Source organism: Ixodes scapularis, unplaced genomic scaffold (genome assembly GCF_016920785.2).
Source record: "Ixodes scapularis isolate PalLabHiFi unplaced genomic scaffold, ASM1692078v2 PGA_scaffold8__174_contigs__length_109621045, whole genome shotgun sequence".
Lineage (NCBI taxonomy): Eukaryota > Metazoa > Arthropoda > Arachnida > Ixodida > Ixodidae > Ixodes > Ixodes scapularis.
In genome coordinates, this window is record NW_024609883.1 from 96,352,806 (window position 1) to 96,370,271 (window position 17,466).

The 17,466-nt window shown below is 49.1% G+C and overlaps 1 protein-coding gene across 1 annotated transcript in view; it reads right to left on the minus strand.

Moving 5' to 3' along the window:
* Window positions 1–590: 590 nt before the first annotated feature.
* The window catches only part of LOC8042678 (ATP-binding cassette sub-family C member 2), a 44,959-nt gene continuing 28,083 nt past the window's right edge, over window positions 591–17,466 (minus strand). The window contains exons 9-18 of the mRNA XM_040501625.2: window positions 15,275–15,347; window positions 13,920–14,130; window positions 12,107–12,417; window positions 11,224–11,550; window positions 8,678–8,779; window positions 7,314–7,487; window positions 5,156–5,314; window positions 3,139–3,305; window positions 1,914–2,108; window positions 591–763 (exon numbers count right to left, since the gene is read on the minus strand). Of these exons, the coding sequence (XP_040357559.2) occupies window positions 619–763; window positions 1,914–2,108; window positions 3,139–3,305; window positions 5,156–5,314; window positions 7,314–7,487; window positions 8,678–8,779; window positions 11,224–11,550; window positions 12,107–12,417; window positions 13,920–14,130; window positions 15,275–15,347 (1,864 nt within the window). The 3' untranslated portion in view covers window positions 591–618. The remainder of the gene's footprint in view (window positions 764–1,913; window positions 2,109–3,138; window positions 3,306–5,155; window positions 5,315–7,313; window positions 7,488–8,677; window positions 8,780–11,223; window positions 11,551–12,106; window positions 12,418–13,919; window positions 14,131–15,274; window positions 15,348–17,466) is intronic.

A 17,466-nucleotide genomic window follows, 5' to 3' on the forward strand; every position in this document is an offset into this window, starting at 1 on the left:
GAGTGCACGAGGCCCGTGTCTCGAGCGGCCCTTGGAAGCAAATGACGGCACAGCTACAGTCAACGTTATAAGATTAGCTCAGTTACGGAACTGCTCATAGACGCCGCATGCACGAAGAGTGTCCCCCCCCCCCCCCTTCCCCTCACTTACCACGACTCGCTTGGCGCCTCTCGACGTGCGCCGGGCGGCTGCTTTGGTAACTGCGCTGTATTCTATGGGATACGAACGTTTCGATGCACTGCGTCTACATGGCGCTTCAGCTCTGCTCTAATTAGAGTAACTGTATAGGCTCTGCTCCGCAAGCGGAGCATATACAGTTCCTCTAGCTCCACGCAGCTCGTTGGCAGCTCTATGGAACGCACAGTTATGAAACGAAAATGTAGATGGCGCTTCGAACGACGGCAGACGGATTGAAGTGAGTGAGGAGGGGTACCCCTTTCCGCAGGAGTACACTACTGAGGTAATCTAGTAACGTTGGCTACAGTGTAGCACAACACTGATATGAGCGGCCCTTGGATGCGAATGGCGGCGGAGCGCCCGCTCGTGGCATATGTCTCGTGCTTTTCCACAACAATGGTTAGCGGTACTTGTTAAAAACGCCTTTATCAAGGGGATTTATTATAGAGAGCCAGTTGAGTCCGTTTCGTCACTTTGCAGCACCCCTGCCTCCTCCGCCATCCGATGAAACACAGAGCCCGTGTTGGAGAGTAGCTCGGCCACCGAACCGAACTCAGAAACACGACCGTCGTCCATCACGAGGATTCTGAAAGGAAGAAGGCGTGTACGGTATTACTATACTTCGTTTCAGCATAACTTGTAAAAGAGTGAAGGCTATACGGCGCAAGTTCGTCTGCTTCTTTCTCTTATTGACTGATCTTGCTCTTATTGGCCGAGCTCTTATTGGCTGATTGAAAGCAAAATAGTGGGTAGACCTCAAGACAGCTTACTTTGAGGTCTACCCACTATCCTTTCAATCAAGGCCAATCAGGACTCGGCGTCCTTCTGACGTCACTGAAACTCCTGTGAAAGAAGCAGACGACTTGCTCTCCGCTTTGTCTGATCGAGTCAATCAGAGCGACGGAGCGGAGCGCAGGACAACTATACTGGCAACGTTGTGTGCATTCGAATGCACACAGTGTTGCCAGTAGAGCTCTTGAGTTTGCAAAAAACGCAATAATAAATTAATTTCCACCTGAAATAAAACATAGCGCCCTTTTGGCGACCGGTGGACTCTGGGGAAATCCGCCTGGTCCGCGGTTTGATTCCGGGACCAAGAGAAGGGGAACGCTCTACCAATTTAAGAAAACCAGGAGCTAGCCTTCAGTATAGAGCAGAGTGACGTTAACAATTGCTACCAGTCTTGATCGTAACCATCACAAGAGCAAGATCAGGCGTTAATAGGGAGTTTTCGTAGACCGCGTTTCTCCCTCCGCTAAGCCCTCCGCGACGAAGAAGCTGCTACTGCGCCTGCGCGCCGGTGGCTTCGACTGTAGAGTTCGGGGTATCGTAGCGGGTTGCGCAGAGAGTTTCGGTACGGCGAAAATGATCTACGAAAACTCCCTAATAATTTAATGTAATGATATTAGGGGAAGTCTCAAAGGTGGAGAAGATTCACGCAAGAATAAATTCAGTCCAAGATTCCAAGATTTTAAGGAGAGGTGCCAAGATCAAATCTAGGACCGGGCGGATTTTTTCAGCGGCCACCAGTTGCCTAAATAGCGTGTGTTATGCTCAACTTCAGGTGGAAGTGAATTACTTTTGTATACCTTTCTACCTTGAGGACTTCCCCTTACTAGTTCAGTTGTGTCTCTTGGTGGGTTGAACTCATTCCGAGGCGAACTTGGCGACCACCAATATTTCGGAGCAGCTTCCCTATAATAGCACATATGAATGTATCCTCAAGGGTACTTCACCTGTCGTAGTCGAGCACGGTGTGTATTCGGTGTGCTATCGTGATGAGAGTGCAGTGGGCGAATCCTTCCCTAAGCGTTGCCTGGATAAGTCTGTCCGTGTCGCCATCCATCTGCGACGTGGCCTCGTCCAGAAGGAGCAGCCGGGGTTGTCGAAGAATGGCCCGAGCAAGGCACACAAGCTGGCGCTGACCCGTGCTGCACGCAGCGTGGCAAGACATTGCATTAAATGAATAGATGCACGTGGCTGAACCCTTCGAATCGGGCGGAGGCTCGAGCCATCTAGCCAGCGTTTTTAATATCAACCCTGGTGGAGGAGACGCCGTCCAGCGGAAAAGACGTGAAGGAAAGAAGCGGGGAGCATATTTTGATGTCTCGTGGTAAAACTGGCGCTGCCTCGTTGCCGAAATGGGAAACGGACGAAAGGGAATAAATGCACGCCGTTGAAGTTGTCAGCCGTCTGCTGCGACATAGGATCTGCGGCAGAAGCTGCGCTTCCAGGGCGAGCTTTATACCTTCGATAAAACTTCGGCGCATGCGATTCAAAAGCACGATGGAAGGCAATGGTTGCGTGCAGGAGGCGGAGCTATTCAGGCAGGTCTTAGGTTGCCACAGACTAGTTAAACATAGTGATTTTATCCTAGACTAGGGTTTTACTCTACGAGACGACTCAAACACACACAGGTTTCAGTAATAAATCATAGTTGCGATTAAAACGACGGCGAAAAGTATGAGCGCCAGAAGGTGTCATTAAGGGACACCATATATCTGTTAATTTAGCTTGTCATGTTTAGGACTCGAAATAGTTATGTCGTGAGGACGTCAAATTCCATTGAGTTACGCGGAGCGTAAGTTCGTCTGCTTCTTGCACAGGGGTTGCGATGATGTCTTAACACCGAACTCTTATTGGCTAATTGAAAAAGCAAAATAGTGGGTAGACCTCAAGGCATCTAGCATTGAGGTCTACCCAGAATCCCTCCAATCAAAGCCAATCAGAACACAGCGACGTTCTGACGTCATCGCAACCCCTACGCGAGAAACAGACGACTTGCTCTCCGCACAGTCAGTGTCAACTCAAGAAAGGCAGGACGTGGCAAGTCTGGGGGATCTTATTATTGTTCCGCAGTCCAAACCAACGCCATAACGAGGAATAACGAAGCAAGAAGCGTGGCCTTAACAAGATGGCCCGGCGTTTCTTAAGTTGTCAGTGACAAAAGCTTTCACCTACCTCAAGTTGGAGCCTCCTTCTCCAGTTTCCAGGAGCAGCCGCTTGGGGTCCTGGGACACGAGGTCCTTCAGGTGCGCCTGATCGAGCGCTTCCCAGATTTCCTCGTCGGAATGCGAATTGGTGGGGTCCAAATTCTCGCGTAAGCTGCCCCGCACCAGGTTTGGATCCTGAGCAGGATAATGTAAAGTAAATGCTGAATTTACGGGAGGAACTTCATTAGAATGGACATCTCTCTTTTTTCCATCGTGCTGGTCGCGCTCTTTTTCACTACGGTCCCTTCATATTTGGGCTGAGTCCAACATTGTTGCACGTGGCTATGATAATCCGTGGTAACTAAAACGACGTCATTGACGACTTAGCCCCAATCCGTCTTCAATATAGTGTGGCTGCCCACAATCGTTGGTGAAAAAACACAATATTAACGCAATGAATAAGTACAGTGGAATCTTGTCCGCTTAATTTGCCTAAAGTTAATATTTTTATTTTGCTTCAAACACACGCAAACATTTATAGACGCAGCTGTCGGCCACTTCACGTTTGAACCATTCATTTAGTTATGGCATAGCCTCCTTTGTACTGATCAAGCCCGGCAGATTGTCACGTGACGCGATCGCCGAAAATGAAAAGGTAATGCGGCAGACAAGAGTCATGTAACGTGCACCCCGCTGCGGCGAGACGCCGAAACACACTTGTCCCGAGCGATGGAATGTCCGCTCGTGCTCCTCGCGTTCCTCGGGCTGCCGCTTCTTTTCTCGTCGGGTTTGAAAACCATGTTTCGGGTTCTCGCCGCTGGAAAAGGTCTGCGCTGAGTACCAGACTCCACGAGAAATGCTCTGTGCTACCAGATCCTCGCGATCCAAATCTGCGACCAGGCACTCCATGGCTCCGTCATCGAACTGCTATACTCCGTTTCGCCTTATGTTGTACTGCAGACAAGGCTAGAAGCGCAAGCTCATAGCGTTGGGAGCTACTATTAACGCACGAGAGCTTGTGCCGCCGAGATGTGCCCTAGAACAAGGAGCTCGCGCTTTTAGCCTTTCCTGCGGTACATGACGAGGTGAAACAGAGTATAGGCTTTGTGAGTATATAAAGGAGGCTAAGATTATTGGTATGGCAGAAGGCAAGCTCCAACCAATGATCGAAATATAGTAGACACGTGAAGCCATATATAGGTTTTTTTTTTTTTTTTCTCTTCTTCATTATGTAGACCAGTGGTTCTCAAATAGGGTTCCGCGCACCCTTTGGGGTTGCGAAGTCATTCTAGGGGTCTGCGAAGCCCAGCCTCATCAGTCGAGCCCGAAAATAAAAGTTGCCTTTCCCTCAATTGAGAAGAAACGTTCAAAGTTTCGGGTTAGTTTTCCGGTGTATATGTCAGTAGGTGAAGTCCACATTACACTAGCCCTTAGTTATATTCATTTATTAAATCACTATCATAATTAATCTAAACTTTCCCTTCCCTTCACCACAAACGGCGTCTTCCATCATCTCCGCCGATACATAATGGTGCGCGAAACATCGATAGTTGAGAACCGCTGATGAAGGCTGTAAAAAGGGCAAGAAAAAAACAAAAGAAAAAACCTTGACAGCTTTTTGCCCCTTCCTCCCCCTCCCCCACTCCCCCCCCCCCCCCCCCCCCCCCATATCCGGAGATAACTAGTCGTGACGGTACAAAACAACGCCCCCCGTTTGGGACGGCATTCGGACACGACACTTATTCATTAGGGAGTTTTCGTAGACCGCGTTTTCCCCTCCGCTAAGCCCTCCGCAACGAAGAAGCCGCTACTGCGCTTGCGCGCCGATGGCCTTGACTGTAGAGTCCCGGGTATCGTAGCGGGTTGCGGAAAGCCGTTGTGGGACGGTGAAAACCATCTGCGAAAACTCCCTATTGGCCGGAGAGCAGGAACTCGATATCATCGACCAATCAGTATCTGTGCGCGCTGCGCCACTCCGCGTTTGCTACGCTCGACGTCAAATATAACAGAGCCTTTGGTATGACGTGAGCGGTCCGTGGTCCTACCTGAGGGATCAGGGTGATGCCCCTGCGCAGCTTCCTGAGGGGAACCTGCGCGATGTCCAGGCCGTCTATGCGGATGCTGCCGTGGGAGCTCCTCAAGATCCGGAGGAGGGCCAGTGCCAGGGAAGACTTTCCGGCGCCGGTTCTTCCCACCACGCCAACCTGGCGGGAACGAACGCGGAACAATCACATGAAGAGGAACGCGATTCCTTGTTTGAAGCCTGTGCAGTCTGAGAAAATCTTCGAGATAGTCGAAGCCAATTGGAAAGAGTGTGGGCGGTCAGCGTTCCCGTAAGACACATGGCGAGACTGAGAGACAGCTCTGAAGAAGTGAAATCTCTTAGCTAAAACATCGACGTGCAACGTCGGTAGGCTTCTATCTGCCGAGAAACTGAGGGAGAAGTGCAGAAAAGCGCACGAAGACGTAAGAACGCCAAGCTCTGGTTCGAATGATTAGAGAATAGACCCAAAGCTATGGTCTACATTTGTCTCCATTGCACTGGCCGAATGCGTTGGAGCGCGAGATCCAAACGCCGGATGTCGGCGTTCCGTGTTCTAACGTTATAATCATTATCAGCATCATAATCGACGTTATAATCATTCGAACCAGAGCTAGGCGGTCTGATGTCCCCGAGCGTTTCCTCCTCTCCCTTAGTCTCCCGGCACATAGTCACTTCAAGAAACTTCGGGCGTGGCTTATCAACACGCTCACGATTTTTGGTTTAGGGATTTGCCTTTAAGCGTTCTTGTCGGCTGATGCTGTAATCCCATTGGCTGCGAGGCGCTAACAAGCTTTTTGGAGTCACGCTTTGCGTTTCTTTGAGTGTCAGCGACTATGAGTTTCCTTTCAAGAAGGCTCAAATTGAGCAAGACACTCAGATAGTTACTGAGTGCGGGACTGTAATAGGATACGACGGACTGGACGTTTGCAAGGCGTCGAAAGGCTCGAAAACCGAACCTAATGTTTCAAATCCAATTGTTCCGTCCCGTGGCGCTGCCGAGCGTCTCACGCGTCATCTTGTCTTTCAAACTATATTCGTGCCTATAAATAACCGGTGACGCTGATAGCCCACACGTTACACGGTCGCATAGAAACGAATTGGAAACGAGCCAGGATATGGTCATGACATGTGTTAGCTGCCACGTCGCGAACTTTTTTTCGCCTTGATCCATCTCGTACAAACTTGTGCGGAGTTCATCACGAGTAGTAGAAAAACTTCTAATCGATAAATTTTGGAGTGCCTTTGTAATGATTTGAATACGTCGATTAGGAAGCAATGACGAGAGTAGAATGATTACTGTTAGAGGTGCATAAATTACTTTAATCCGTTACTTATTTTTTCCTCCCTTTCCTAAAAACGATTTTTGTACCAGTTTTCTAGCAGGGATCCTTCGAACCAAGGGCCCTATGCTACAGGGCGGGACCTAGCGGGGCCAAAGGACAACGCCTTCTGCTGCTGTTGGTCAGCGTCTCGCCGCTGACCAATTGCACAAGCAGACGGCTTTGTTCCTGTCCCAATTGGTGCCGCTTGGTCCCGCCGTGTAGCATAGGGCTCAGTGTCTCTGGCGGGAGGATGGTTGTCCAAAATCGGAGGATTTAGAAGATCAGTAGTTAATAGTTCGGTAAGCCTTATTGACTAATGAACAGTGCGACAGATTTTTTTAGCCGGTTTGAAAGCTGCAGTTTTCAAACCGGCTGAAAAAATCTGTCCCTTTGAAAATACAAAATAATCTAAGAAGTAACGATTACTTTTCAAGCAACGGCCAATTACTTTTCTTCTCAGGTAATAAAGTAATTAAATTGAGCACTTTCGCAATTGTAATTTTAATTACTTTTTCCTAGTAACGTGTACAAGACTGGCGTCAATAATATTGTACATGCTGTATGTATTCCATCGTCAAGCTTAAGTCACCTCGGTGAGCTAGAATGAAATAAATATTACCATATTCCCAATTTAAGAAAAAAAAAAAGAAAAGATGAATACCTTTAAACTTTACCCGCGAAAGCACATTTCCCCCGCAGAGCAGAAAGGTCGTTTCCTTTGCTCTAACAAAGAACTTACACAACAACGTGCCTTGGGACGTACGTAATAGTAAAAATATATCGATTGCCGTAAGAACAAGGTATGTTTATTACCTGGCAAGGTTGACAGGAACTCACCTTTTGCATCGGTTCAACGGTAAAGCTGACGCACCTCAGCACGTCTGGCAGGATTTGAGGCCTGTAGGAGGCAGCGAAGGAGTCGAACTCCACCTTGCCCTGACTGGGCCAGTCTTGTCCGTCGGGCTTGACAACATCGTTGCTCGGCTCGTTCTTGTGTTCTGCCTCGTCCACCTAATACGAGGAAAACATCATGGCCAAAAACTCCCTTCTACGTTCGCTTTCACACAAAAAAAAAAAAAAAAAGTAAATTGTTTATGTTTTCAATATTTCTCTTTGTGGTTAAGATGCATGGATGTGCATTTCAAATACGTTAGTTGTAGTCTTATATAAAGGTACATGCATTCAACTGAATAAAGAATCGAGTTTTTCTTCCTTCTAGTAAATCTTATAGAACTGGCAGCCTGATGACTATACACAAAGCACTTATTTTTCGAGGTTCCAATGATTTGGTGATACTTCACTTCGCGCAGTGTTACCAGACTGATGGGGAATTCCGCCAACTTCTGTCGGAATCCTCATTCATAAAAACCTAGCAACACTCAATCTAACAGCACACTTGCCATTAGACTATGTCGAACCATGCAGAATTTCACACGAGCTTGATAACACTGAGTCTGTAATGTCTCGGGTGCGGGGATATATTGTTGCTGATTGGTGGGGACAGCGATCTTCATGACAATTGCTGGATCGCGCTTCCCCGCTCCGCGAGTGCGGCTAGCGGACGGCTATCTTGCATGCTGCGAAATCATGTTTTTGCTAGGGTTGCAGAGGCTGGAGCAAGCGTGCTGAAGACAGCCCGTTTTCTATTCTTTAGTCGTAATTCACCGAAGAAGAGTTTTAAGACCCTATGTAAGGGTTGAGACTTGCCATTGAGAACACGTGGAAAAGTTTTACGAAAGCGCAGTGCCGCAGGAAAAAGGCACAATTCGTCGAAAGCAAGTTTCGACGGTCTCGCGGCGTGATCAAAGCTTCCTCGACACGCCGAAGTGCTGCTTGTCTGTGCCTTCGCACGCTTGGATACCGATCAAGAATCGACTTCGTGTGGTTGTTTTTTGCGTGTGCAATGTGCGTGAAGCCGTATGTGCCTCTGGAGCAGTGTTTTGCTTTACTCTGACGTCTGTATTCATAACTTGCAGCACTCAAGGCATGTTGAGCTGCCCTTCATATGTAGTTCTCAGACAACCCCCTTCCCGACGGCGCTCACTACTGGGAAAAAAGTTCATCAGACTCTTATATGAAGAAGGGTTAAAGAGAGGACGTGGGAGTGAAGGTAGCAAATCAAATTTAGAGGGACGAAGTGAACGCGCAATGTGAACTACCCCCATTCTTTAGCTAAGCATTAATCGCCCTATAGCTCCTACCTCAGCAGGAAGTTCCATGTATTCGATGCATCTCTCGAATGCCACGACCATCTGAAGAGCCGAGAACGAGCTCACGCAGATGTACATCAGGGACATGGGTATCTGGACGAGAGAAAGAAACAAAACAAAACAGTTTCCAGGTCTCGTTAGATAGGACTAGAGCAAATTTAAGCTACGCCTAAAGTAAGAAGCGAAATTGGGCATGCGACTTGGTTAGCACACATCAGAACCTAATCTAATCTCTCCGACGAGGAGTGAAGTACTAGGATTAGACGTGATTTCATGACGTCATGGAGTGTTCGGCCTAGTACAATGCCGCTGCGTTTGCGGCTGGATCTTCCAGATCAGGGATCGGCAACTATTTTGCAGCTTCGGGCCGAGTGGTCACGAAGCCGACACAGAGGGGCCGGACAGCAAGTCGCAAAGTGTGTGTGTGGGGGCGGGGACAGGCGAAAAGAAGGCAAACATTAAGTGAAGCAGTCGCCTGGCCGAGCATGAGGATTACGGACAAAACCAATTGGGAGTGCTCCTTGTTCTAGCTGTCTTGCTGTTAACTCCGTTTGGGGTTAAAACGGGTGTGTGTGAGGAAGCAATAGGACGTGGGGGAAGGGCATTTTTAATGCCCCCCCCCCCCCCTTCCCCACCCTGCTACCTGGATGTGTATATATACATCCAGACATTTTAGCGGAGTCGTCAAAGTGATAGAGGGAAACGGCACGTGCCCGATCCCGGTAGCAGACGACAAACTGGCCGTTTCCTACGGACATTTCAATCGATTTGGGGGGGTCGAAGGGAGAAAGGGCACACGGCCGTTTTCACCATCAGCTACGGTGGCACGCCCAAACATGGATGCTCGTTTTCCTCTCTCCTCTCAGCCTAGCTGAATGGGTAGAACGGTAGCTGAATATTAGGGAGTTTTAGCGGGTCATTTCCACACGAACTGTTCGTCTTCAAACGCATCGCCAACGTTACTGCGCATTTCCGCGCGAGTCGTTGTGGGCTTCGGGAGGCCTTTTTCGCTCGATTCTCCCACTCCGGCCGCTGGAGTCGTCACCTCAAAGCAGCCAGCACCGTTCACGACTCGGGTAATAAAAGATGGCGGTCGGTTTGGCGCCCAAGGACAGCGGACGGCGATGTGCCGTCCTGTTACTCTGGTTCATTTCATAGGTTGAACCAAATCATTTCGAGGACTGCTCACAGTGGTAAACGATCGTGAATACTGTAAACTACGCATGCTAGTAAAGTTCTGCGATCTGCGGACTGACGAGTTGCCGTGGCGACCGCCAGCAGATGAAATAATTTGGCTCGACGGCACACAATGTAAACGATGTCGTTTAAGTTAAAGATGACGGAGACACATTCCCTATCCTTGCGGTCCTTCAGACCTTTTAACTGTACCTAGCATCGTAGGTCTTGATTCTTAGCGGAAAGTGGTGAGTCGCCCGTCTTGTTAACATCAGTCGCAAGCCGGAAACACGAGCCACGGATTTGCGCGATGCAGACAGCTTCACGTGTTTACTCGAAGATGGCGCTCTTGGTCAAACGCAATCATCATCATCGTTTACGCGGTCGCGCAAGTTTTACTATGGTGCCTGGAGCGTGTCTCCAACTGGTGTATTTAGCGTCCTATCCCGTCCATACATCAAAAGTGGTCCCAAAGTGGCAACAAATGACGTCACGGAAGCCGGAGTGTCATGCTGTTGCATGTCGCGATCCTGGCGGTTGGTCGTAGAAATGCTGGCGAAAACCACAGGCGAAAGAAAGTGTCGCTGTCGTCACGGCGTTCCAGGCATCCCAACTTCCAGCTGCTTTAGCTTACGTGGACTGCCGCATTGGAGAGCGACCTGCAGCAGAGCAGGCGTCTGCCACATACACCACAGCTATAGGGACGCCGCCAGGTTCGGGACCGGCGACAGCATGACACTTCTATGACGTCACCAGGCGGAAATCGAGGGACCACTTTTTTTGAAGCGGTAAACACACCAATCGGAGGCGCGTTTCAGGCACCGTAGTTTTACTATGGTGCCTGGAACGCGTCTCCAGCTGGTGTGTTTACCGCGTTCAGAAACGTGGTCCTCCGATTTCCGCCTGGTGACGTTATAAAAGTGTCATGCCGTCGCCGGTCGCGATCCTGGCGGAGCTCCATCAGCGGTGTTGGACGTAGAGACGCCTGTTCTGCTGCAGGTCACTCTCTGGTATGACAATCCAGGGAAGCTTCAGCAGCCAGAAGTTTGACGCCATGACGACAGCGACACTCGCGTTCGCTCGACCAACCGCCAGGATCGCGACATCCGACAGCGTGACACTCCGGCTTCTGTGACGTCATTTGTTGCCACTTCGGGACGACGTTTCATGTATGGGCAGGAAAAGACGCTAAGCACACCAGTCGGAGACGCTTTTCGAGGCACCATATATTACGATTCGCTAAAATACGCTAACTTTCAGGTGCGGTTACACGGAACCGACCAGCTGCACCGTGCATGATTTCGGTACCGTGTGCTCCAAAAACGAATCGCTAAATCTGCCCATGTTCTCGAGCCTCTCACCGTAGACGCTGCACTGAGTGAAAGTCCCACGCTGCTGCGGTCCAGCATCCCTACTCCCATGACGCAGAGAAGGAGAGTGCACAGGACGACCGCGAGACCGCAGACGGCCGCAATGGCCCGGAGGAAGCGAAAGCACATGCAGTAGGTCAAGTAGCCCCGCATGTTGACGTCGGCCAGGCGGGCGAAGTGGTCGCAGAAGCGCTCCACGACCCCGTACGCCCGAATGCTGCTCATTGCATCCATGCTCTCGGTCACGTGGGACAGCACACGAGACGCGGCCACGCTCTCAAAGTACCTGGACGTGTGGGAGGCCCGCACGGTGATCCTCTGGAGACAAACCAAGTGAGACGCACTGGTAAGGCCTAGGCGCGGCTCCACACTCTCTAACCGGAGTCAGATTGTTCGTACATCGTACAAGGGACCTGGTGTTGGCTGCAGACGTGACGACAAACGTATAACACGTCTGCGAACAGTTTTGGTATAGTCAATCTGACAGTCCCACAAAAAAGAAACAGGCCTCTGACAATGTCTCTAGCCTTGTCTCTTGTAGGATCTGTTAAGCAGTGATCACACTAATAACACATCATATCAAAGACAGTACTGTGCGTGTTCTTGTTTGTAGGGTGGTTCTTTCAAATTGGTCACGCAAAAAACGGTCTGCAGACATGTTTTAAGGAATACACACTTCGAACATGCGTGACGCATGCCCGCAGATAGTTTTGTCATTATGCCTTCAGCGAATAAGGCGTGTATTGTTCGATGCAAGAGCTGTCTGAATGCAGGCTAAGAGAGTTCCTGGGAAAAACCGTTGCTACAAGCAGTGTGCTCGAAACTCGCACCGTTTAGGCAATCGCAAAGGCAGTCGCATCGTCTCTTTACTTACGAATCCGTACAAGAGCACGACTCCGGTGACCGCTCCAACGAGGAGCACGGTGGGCGACTGGGCGCCGATCACCGCTAGTCGGGCGAACATGATGAGGCCGTTCTGGAGGCTCTGCTTGCTAAGCAGGTACATCTTGGAGTCGATGCTGTCCAGGTCCGCCGACAGGCGGTTCATGATGCGACCGCGAGGGGTCGTGTCGAAGAAGGACACTGGGCTGGACACGACGCACCGCAGCATTTCCGCGTGAATGGTTCGGGACAAATGCGCTCCGCTGTGAGCCAGCAGGACACCGCCGAAACAGCGGGCGACCACTGCGGAATAGGCGAAGAAAAACTAATCGGACCGTAGTCACCGACAGGGCGAGAAGGGCAGGGAGGGCATCCAGTTGTCTCGCCTTCGGCGCCAGATAGATACCTTCGGCAACACATTTGCGTTTCGTAAGCGTGGAGCGGGCTCGCGCTCCCAAAGCACGAAGGAAAGCATCAAGTGCGTGATGGCTGTTGGCATTCGAAAGAGATCTGCCCTGCGCTTTTTGCCCTGTCAGTGTGTGTCTGATCCCCAAAACTCTCCCTTGCCTTCAGTATGCACCAGCGACTGGAAGTACTCATTGACTGACATTGGTGTGTAACACTAATCCTTTTTCGTTCGTTAGAAAGAAAAATCAAATGCGTTTTTGTAGTTCCATTTTTCTTGTGGGTTGTATAATTTACTGTGTCTACTCCCCTAATATTATAGTGTAACTAAAAATCGTACATTAATTACTGAAGCATCTTTTTGACATTTTACCCCCCCCCCCTCCCACCCCAAACCCCCGTGAAAAAAAAACAAAAACAATTTAGGAATATTTGTGGAGCATCAGTAAACTTGAACTGGAACATGTGCTGAAACTTCCGGCTGTGAGAGTATTTTTGAAACTGTGAGTAAATAGCTCAAGTTTCAAGGTAAACGAAAAGTTCAGTAAATAACTACTAAAACAGAATATTGACAGCACAGCATGCCAAAACTATCAAGCGACCCCGCCATCCCCCCCTCCTCAGAACAGGTGCCCATTAGGCCACAGTCACACTGCCTATACATCCTAAAAAAAAGGCACGCTGTTTTGTGCAGAGATGATGGCAGAATTATTTTCGGACGCGCTTGTTGAAAGCCTATTTGCTTCATACAAGCATATGTATGCTTCAAATATGCCTGCAGAGAGTGTCAGTATGCCCCATGTGTTATACAGGGCCATCATAGAACAAAGAAACAAGTCTCAGACAGTGTCTGCCGGCTGTTCTCATCATCGAACGCGCGCGAAATTGTACTACATCTTTCTGCAACCGCGTTTGCAACCGCCTTGCGAACGCGGTTCACCCACCATTGCAAATGCATGTCATGTTTTCTTATCACCTTCATTCCACGCGTGACGCCACGTTTTGCGTGAGCGTAGTGGTTTGTTTGAAATTTCCGCGAGAGGTCATGTGGCTGTGACGTCATGACCCTATCGACCAATCCCGGATTTTAGCGCACGCCACCGACGCTGACGTTTCGGCGTCACGATCTCTTCAACGCAATCGCGTTAGAACGAGCGGATCCGCTTCGCGGTGGCGATTTGAACGCCAGAGTGAATGCAGGTACCTCGGGGACCTCTTGTAGACCAATCTTCCCTCTCCACTAGTCTGTCCGCAGCGTGGCTGCTGCGCATGCGCGCCGCTTGCTCGCAGAGATCTATTAGCGGGTTCCGGAAGGCCGTTCCGGGACGGCGGTAACGGTCTACGCAAACTGCCTAGTCACTCTCAACTGAATCGCGATTGCAGGCCGGCTTGGAGCTCACCGTCCACAACGCAGAGGAGGAGAAGCCCAGTCATCCAATCGGATCCGTCCGAGGCTCGGTGGACCGTGGCCCCTACCGACGAATCGATCCACTCCTTGATCCAGATGAGCTGGTAGCCGAGTGCCACGGCGCAGGCCACGAAGGCCAGCACCGCCACGGGAACACAGCGGCCCGAAAGCCGCAACAGCGTCCACGTGAGCCCCCAGAAGGTCTGCAGCACCAAAAAAAGGGGTTTCGTTGAATTTATTTGGCGTGTTGTACCACGGGGTCTATCAAAAGGAATGCAGGGATGATATAAAAAATGGCTGTATGCTTTCTTATTTTACTAGACGCGTTTAGATGCGGTAGTTTTATATGGGTGGGTGGCTCTCTAAAATCGGGTGGTGCCTAGTGAACGAGGACCCTAAAGGTGGTGGTGGGGGGCCTACAGCAGGAGGACCCTAAGGCAGCGAACGAAGTGTAGCATAGAACGTGCACCTTTCACTGGCCGGCGAGGAGGAACTGGGTAGCTGCGACCAATCAGTATCTGCTCTGCGCTACACCACGGTTGCTACGGTGAACGCCGGAGTATAGCCTTTAGTATTTCAGTGCCTGGGTTGGTTGGTGCCTAGCGCAGGGTTTTGTATAAAAGAAAAAAAAAAACAGATTACGCCAACCCATTGTTTCTTCGTGACGTTGCACGCTCTTCCCTTCGGCACCACCCGGATACAAAGCCTTTGCGCTGAATTTTCTGCAGGTAACCGAGAGAGGGGAAGCGCGTTTTCCTGCCCTTTCCACTTCTGCTCGTTCCACGCTCTCTTTCCATATCACCCGCTTCTGCTCCTCTTTCTTGCCCCTTTCCACCCTTGCCCGCTCAGCTCGCTTTCTTACACTACCTGCTTCTGATCCTGCTGTTCCTACAGGCAGCAGCGCGCTTGCCTTCCAGGCTCGTGACCGGCCCTGACACTGTTTGTCCTTTTTTTTTCTAAGATATTTTAGTGGTTACGGACTTACCGATCTATACATTTCGCTCTTACGCGGCTCCTGAGGTTGGTTAGCCCTACAAAGCTATATCTTCAAAAGTATACATGCAGTGTGCGAGCTAGTCTTTGGACATATTTACTCTCGTAAGACGTCGATTAGGCCACACGCAGTGATCACAAAATTAGTATCTTAAAAATGTAATTGAAATGAAAGCATCCATCAACCGCGAGTGGTCGTACTGCAGTGCATGACACCGTAACGAGGTTCGTGAACACATTTGAGCACGCGCAGTAGCCAAAAATGGCTTTTTTCGTTGAGCCTCCACCTCGGGCTTCCCGACATTGTTTTGGATGGTGAAAGATCTAGAATAGAAGGTGACATTATGTTCATACCATTGTTGACTTGGATTGCTCCTGTCCCATCAGCCGTCCGTCAGATTCTCCCTGTGATTTAGAATCGTCAGCACTGCAAACATAATCAGAACATATCTACGGTAACTGTAGCATCTAGTATTGTTGCCAAACAACAGTAACATGCCTTCTCGGTGGTGCATCACAACACAGACGAAGAAGAAACATACGCACAAACATCAAACATAACATTATACACACAAAATACCAAACTAAAAAAAAAAAAGACTGAAAACAAAGTCACATGCTTTATTATCGTTCTGACATTACTAAGTTTTGTAAAAAAAGATTAATGGCATGAACCTGTCAATTTGATTATACCCCAACGTAACGCGCGCGCGTTATACGTCGATATTACGTCGGCGACAACCAAAGCCTTTAGCCCTGGTTCACACTTGCGAATCGGCGGGCGAATCTGCGAGAATTCAGCCGCCGGGCGTAGCGTCCACTGTGCATTGCCGCGGTCGATTCCGCTTCGGTGGCAGCGGATTAACTGTAAGTGTGAACCAGGCCTTAGGGTTCCAATATATTCGGCGTTCCGAATTGTATGCAGCCGAAGGAACGAAGGACAGGAACGGAAGGCAAAGAAACCTGGGTAATTGTCTCGGTTGGCTACTTTGTGTAGGGTGAGAGAAAATGGGGAGGTGAAGGGAAATATTTTACTCTGGAAGACATCTTACTCCGCAAAAATCTCATGACCTTCGAGCCGAAATCTTTTGCGTAGTAAGGACGGCTGAACGCGCGTAACCTCGAAGGTTTTCACTTTGGATAGGGCGGGGTGGCTGCCGCCGTCTATTGTCGTGGACAACTTCGGAGGCAGCGGAGACCGCCGTCTCTGCTGTCTTGACAAATCCGGTATCTCGGTGCGTCGGCGGCATATCCCTCTCCCTCATCACGAAAGCGTGGACAGCGATGGGCATACGTTCCTTCGGACGCGGGCTGTCAATGCCGTTAAATACGGTGTGGTAGCCGCGCTGTCTAATGGAAATGAGAGGGAGTAGAATGCATTCTCCTAGAAAGTAAAATCCGTTATCGTTACACGTTTTGAACACTGCAAACACGTCACTGCTTACAGAAATGTTGGTTCACACATTTGCGTTTGAGTGTATACTCGAGCGCGCGCGGATCCGTTGTAACCGCTTAACGCAGCATCTAGAGGGTATCTCTGGAACACCTGTACCTTGTGTATAGCTATACTTACCAGCAGGGATGGGCAGTATTTCAAATACAAGTATTTCAAATACGTATTTCAAATACTTTGTGTATTTTGCATTTGTATTTAATTACAAATTGAGTATTGTATTTGACGTGTGTATTTAAATACTAAAACGTAGGTATTTCAAATACAATTGTAATTAAATACAATTTTGTGGGCGAAAATACATCCCTCAAATTTATTGTCTCTGTCCAGAGCAGGAAGAAAACTACGCTCTGCACCGAATGTAGTGTCTCTCAATCAAGCACAAGTGTTTAGTGACTTTGTGATTACGGTGCTAGTCCAGGGCAAGAATAGTGACGAAATCGATGTTCACAGGCAGCCTGGCTAAATAAGTGCTTGTAACAACTTGTGATGCTTCCCAGCCTGATTTTCATCCATATTTTTGCCTGGAACATTCTAAATTCGCGGGTCGTCCAGATTTTCGTAACTGGTGCGAGTTGCAACAATAAAAAATTATCTAGCTAGTGCTGCGCGTCTTGGTCTTCTCGGATCTTTAGTGATCTATACCAAAATGTAATCGACAAAAAAAGCTGCTTGAAGCTCTGTACTTTTTTCATCTATTACGTCCAAGCTGATTACATTTTTTTAAATTATATTTCTATTACGTTACTAGAGCCTCGCACACTAACTTCCGAGTGTGCGATGCGAAATTAAAATGAGATAACCAGAAAGCCATTGCAGGTGCCCTGAAGTCGCTGACGCAAATTTTGAGGAATGTATTTGGAAAAGTATTTGGAGGAGACCAAATACATTTGGTTGTATTTGTATCTTGTATTTAAATGCTTTTTCGGAAATGTAATTAGATTTGTAATTAAATACATTTTTGACGAAGTATTTTGTATTTGTATTTCGATACATATTATCATGTATTTTGCCCATCCCTGCTTACCAGACGCAGCCGACGCAGAAGCCAATGAGACCAATCAAGCAGCTTACAAAGCGCAAGTCACTAAGC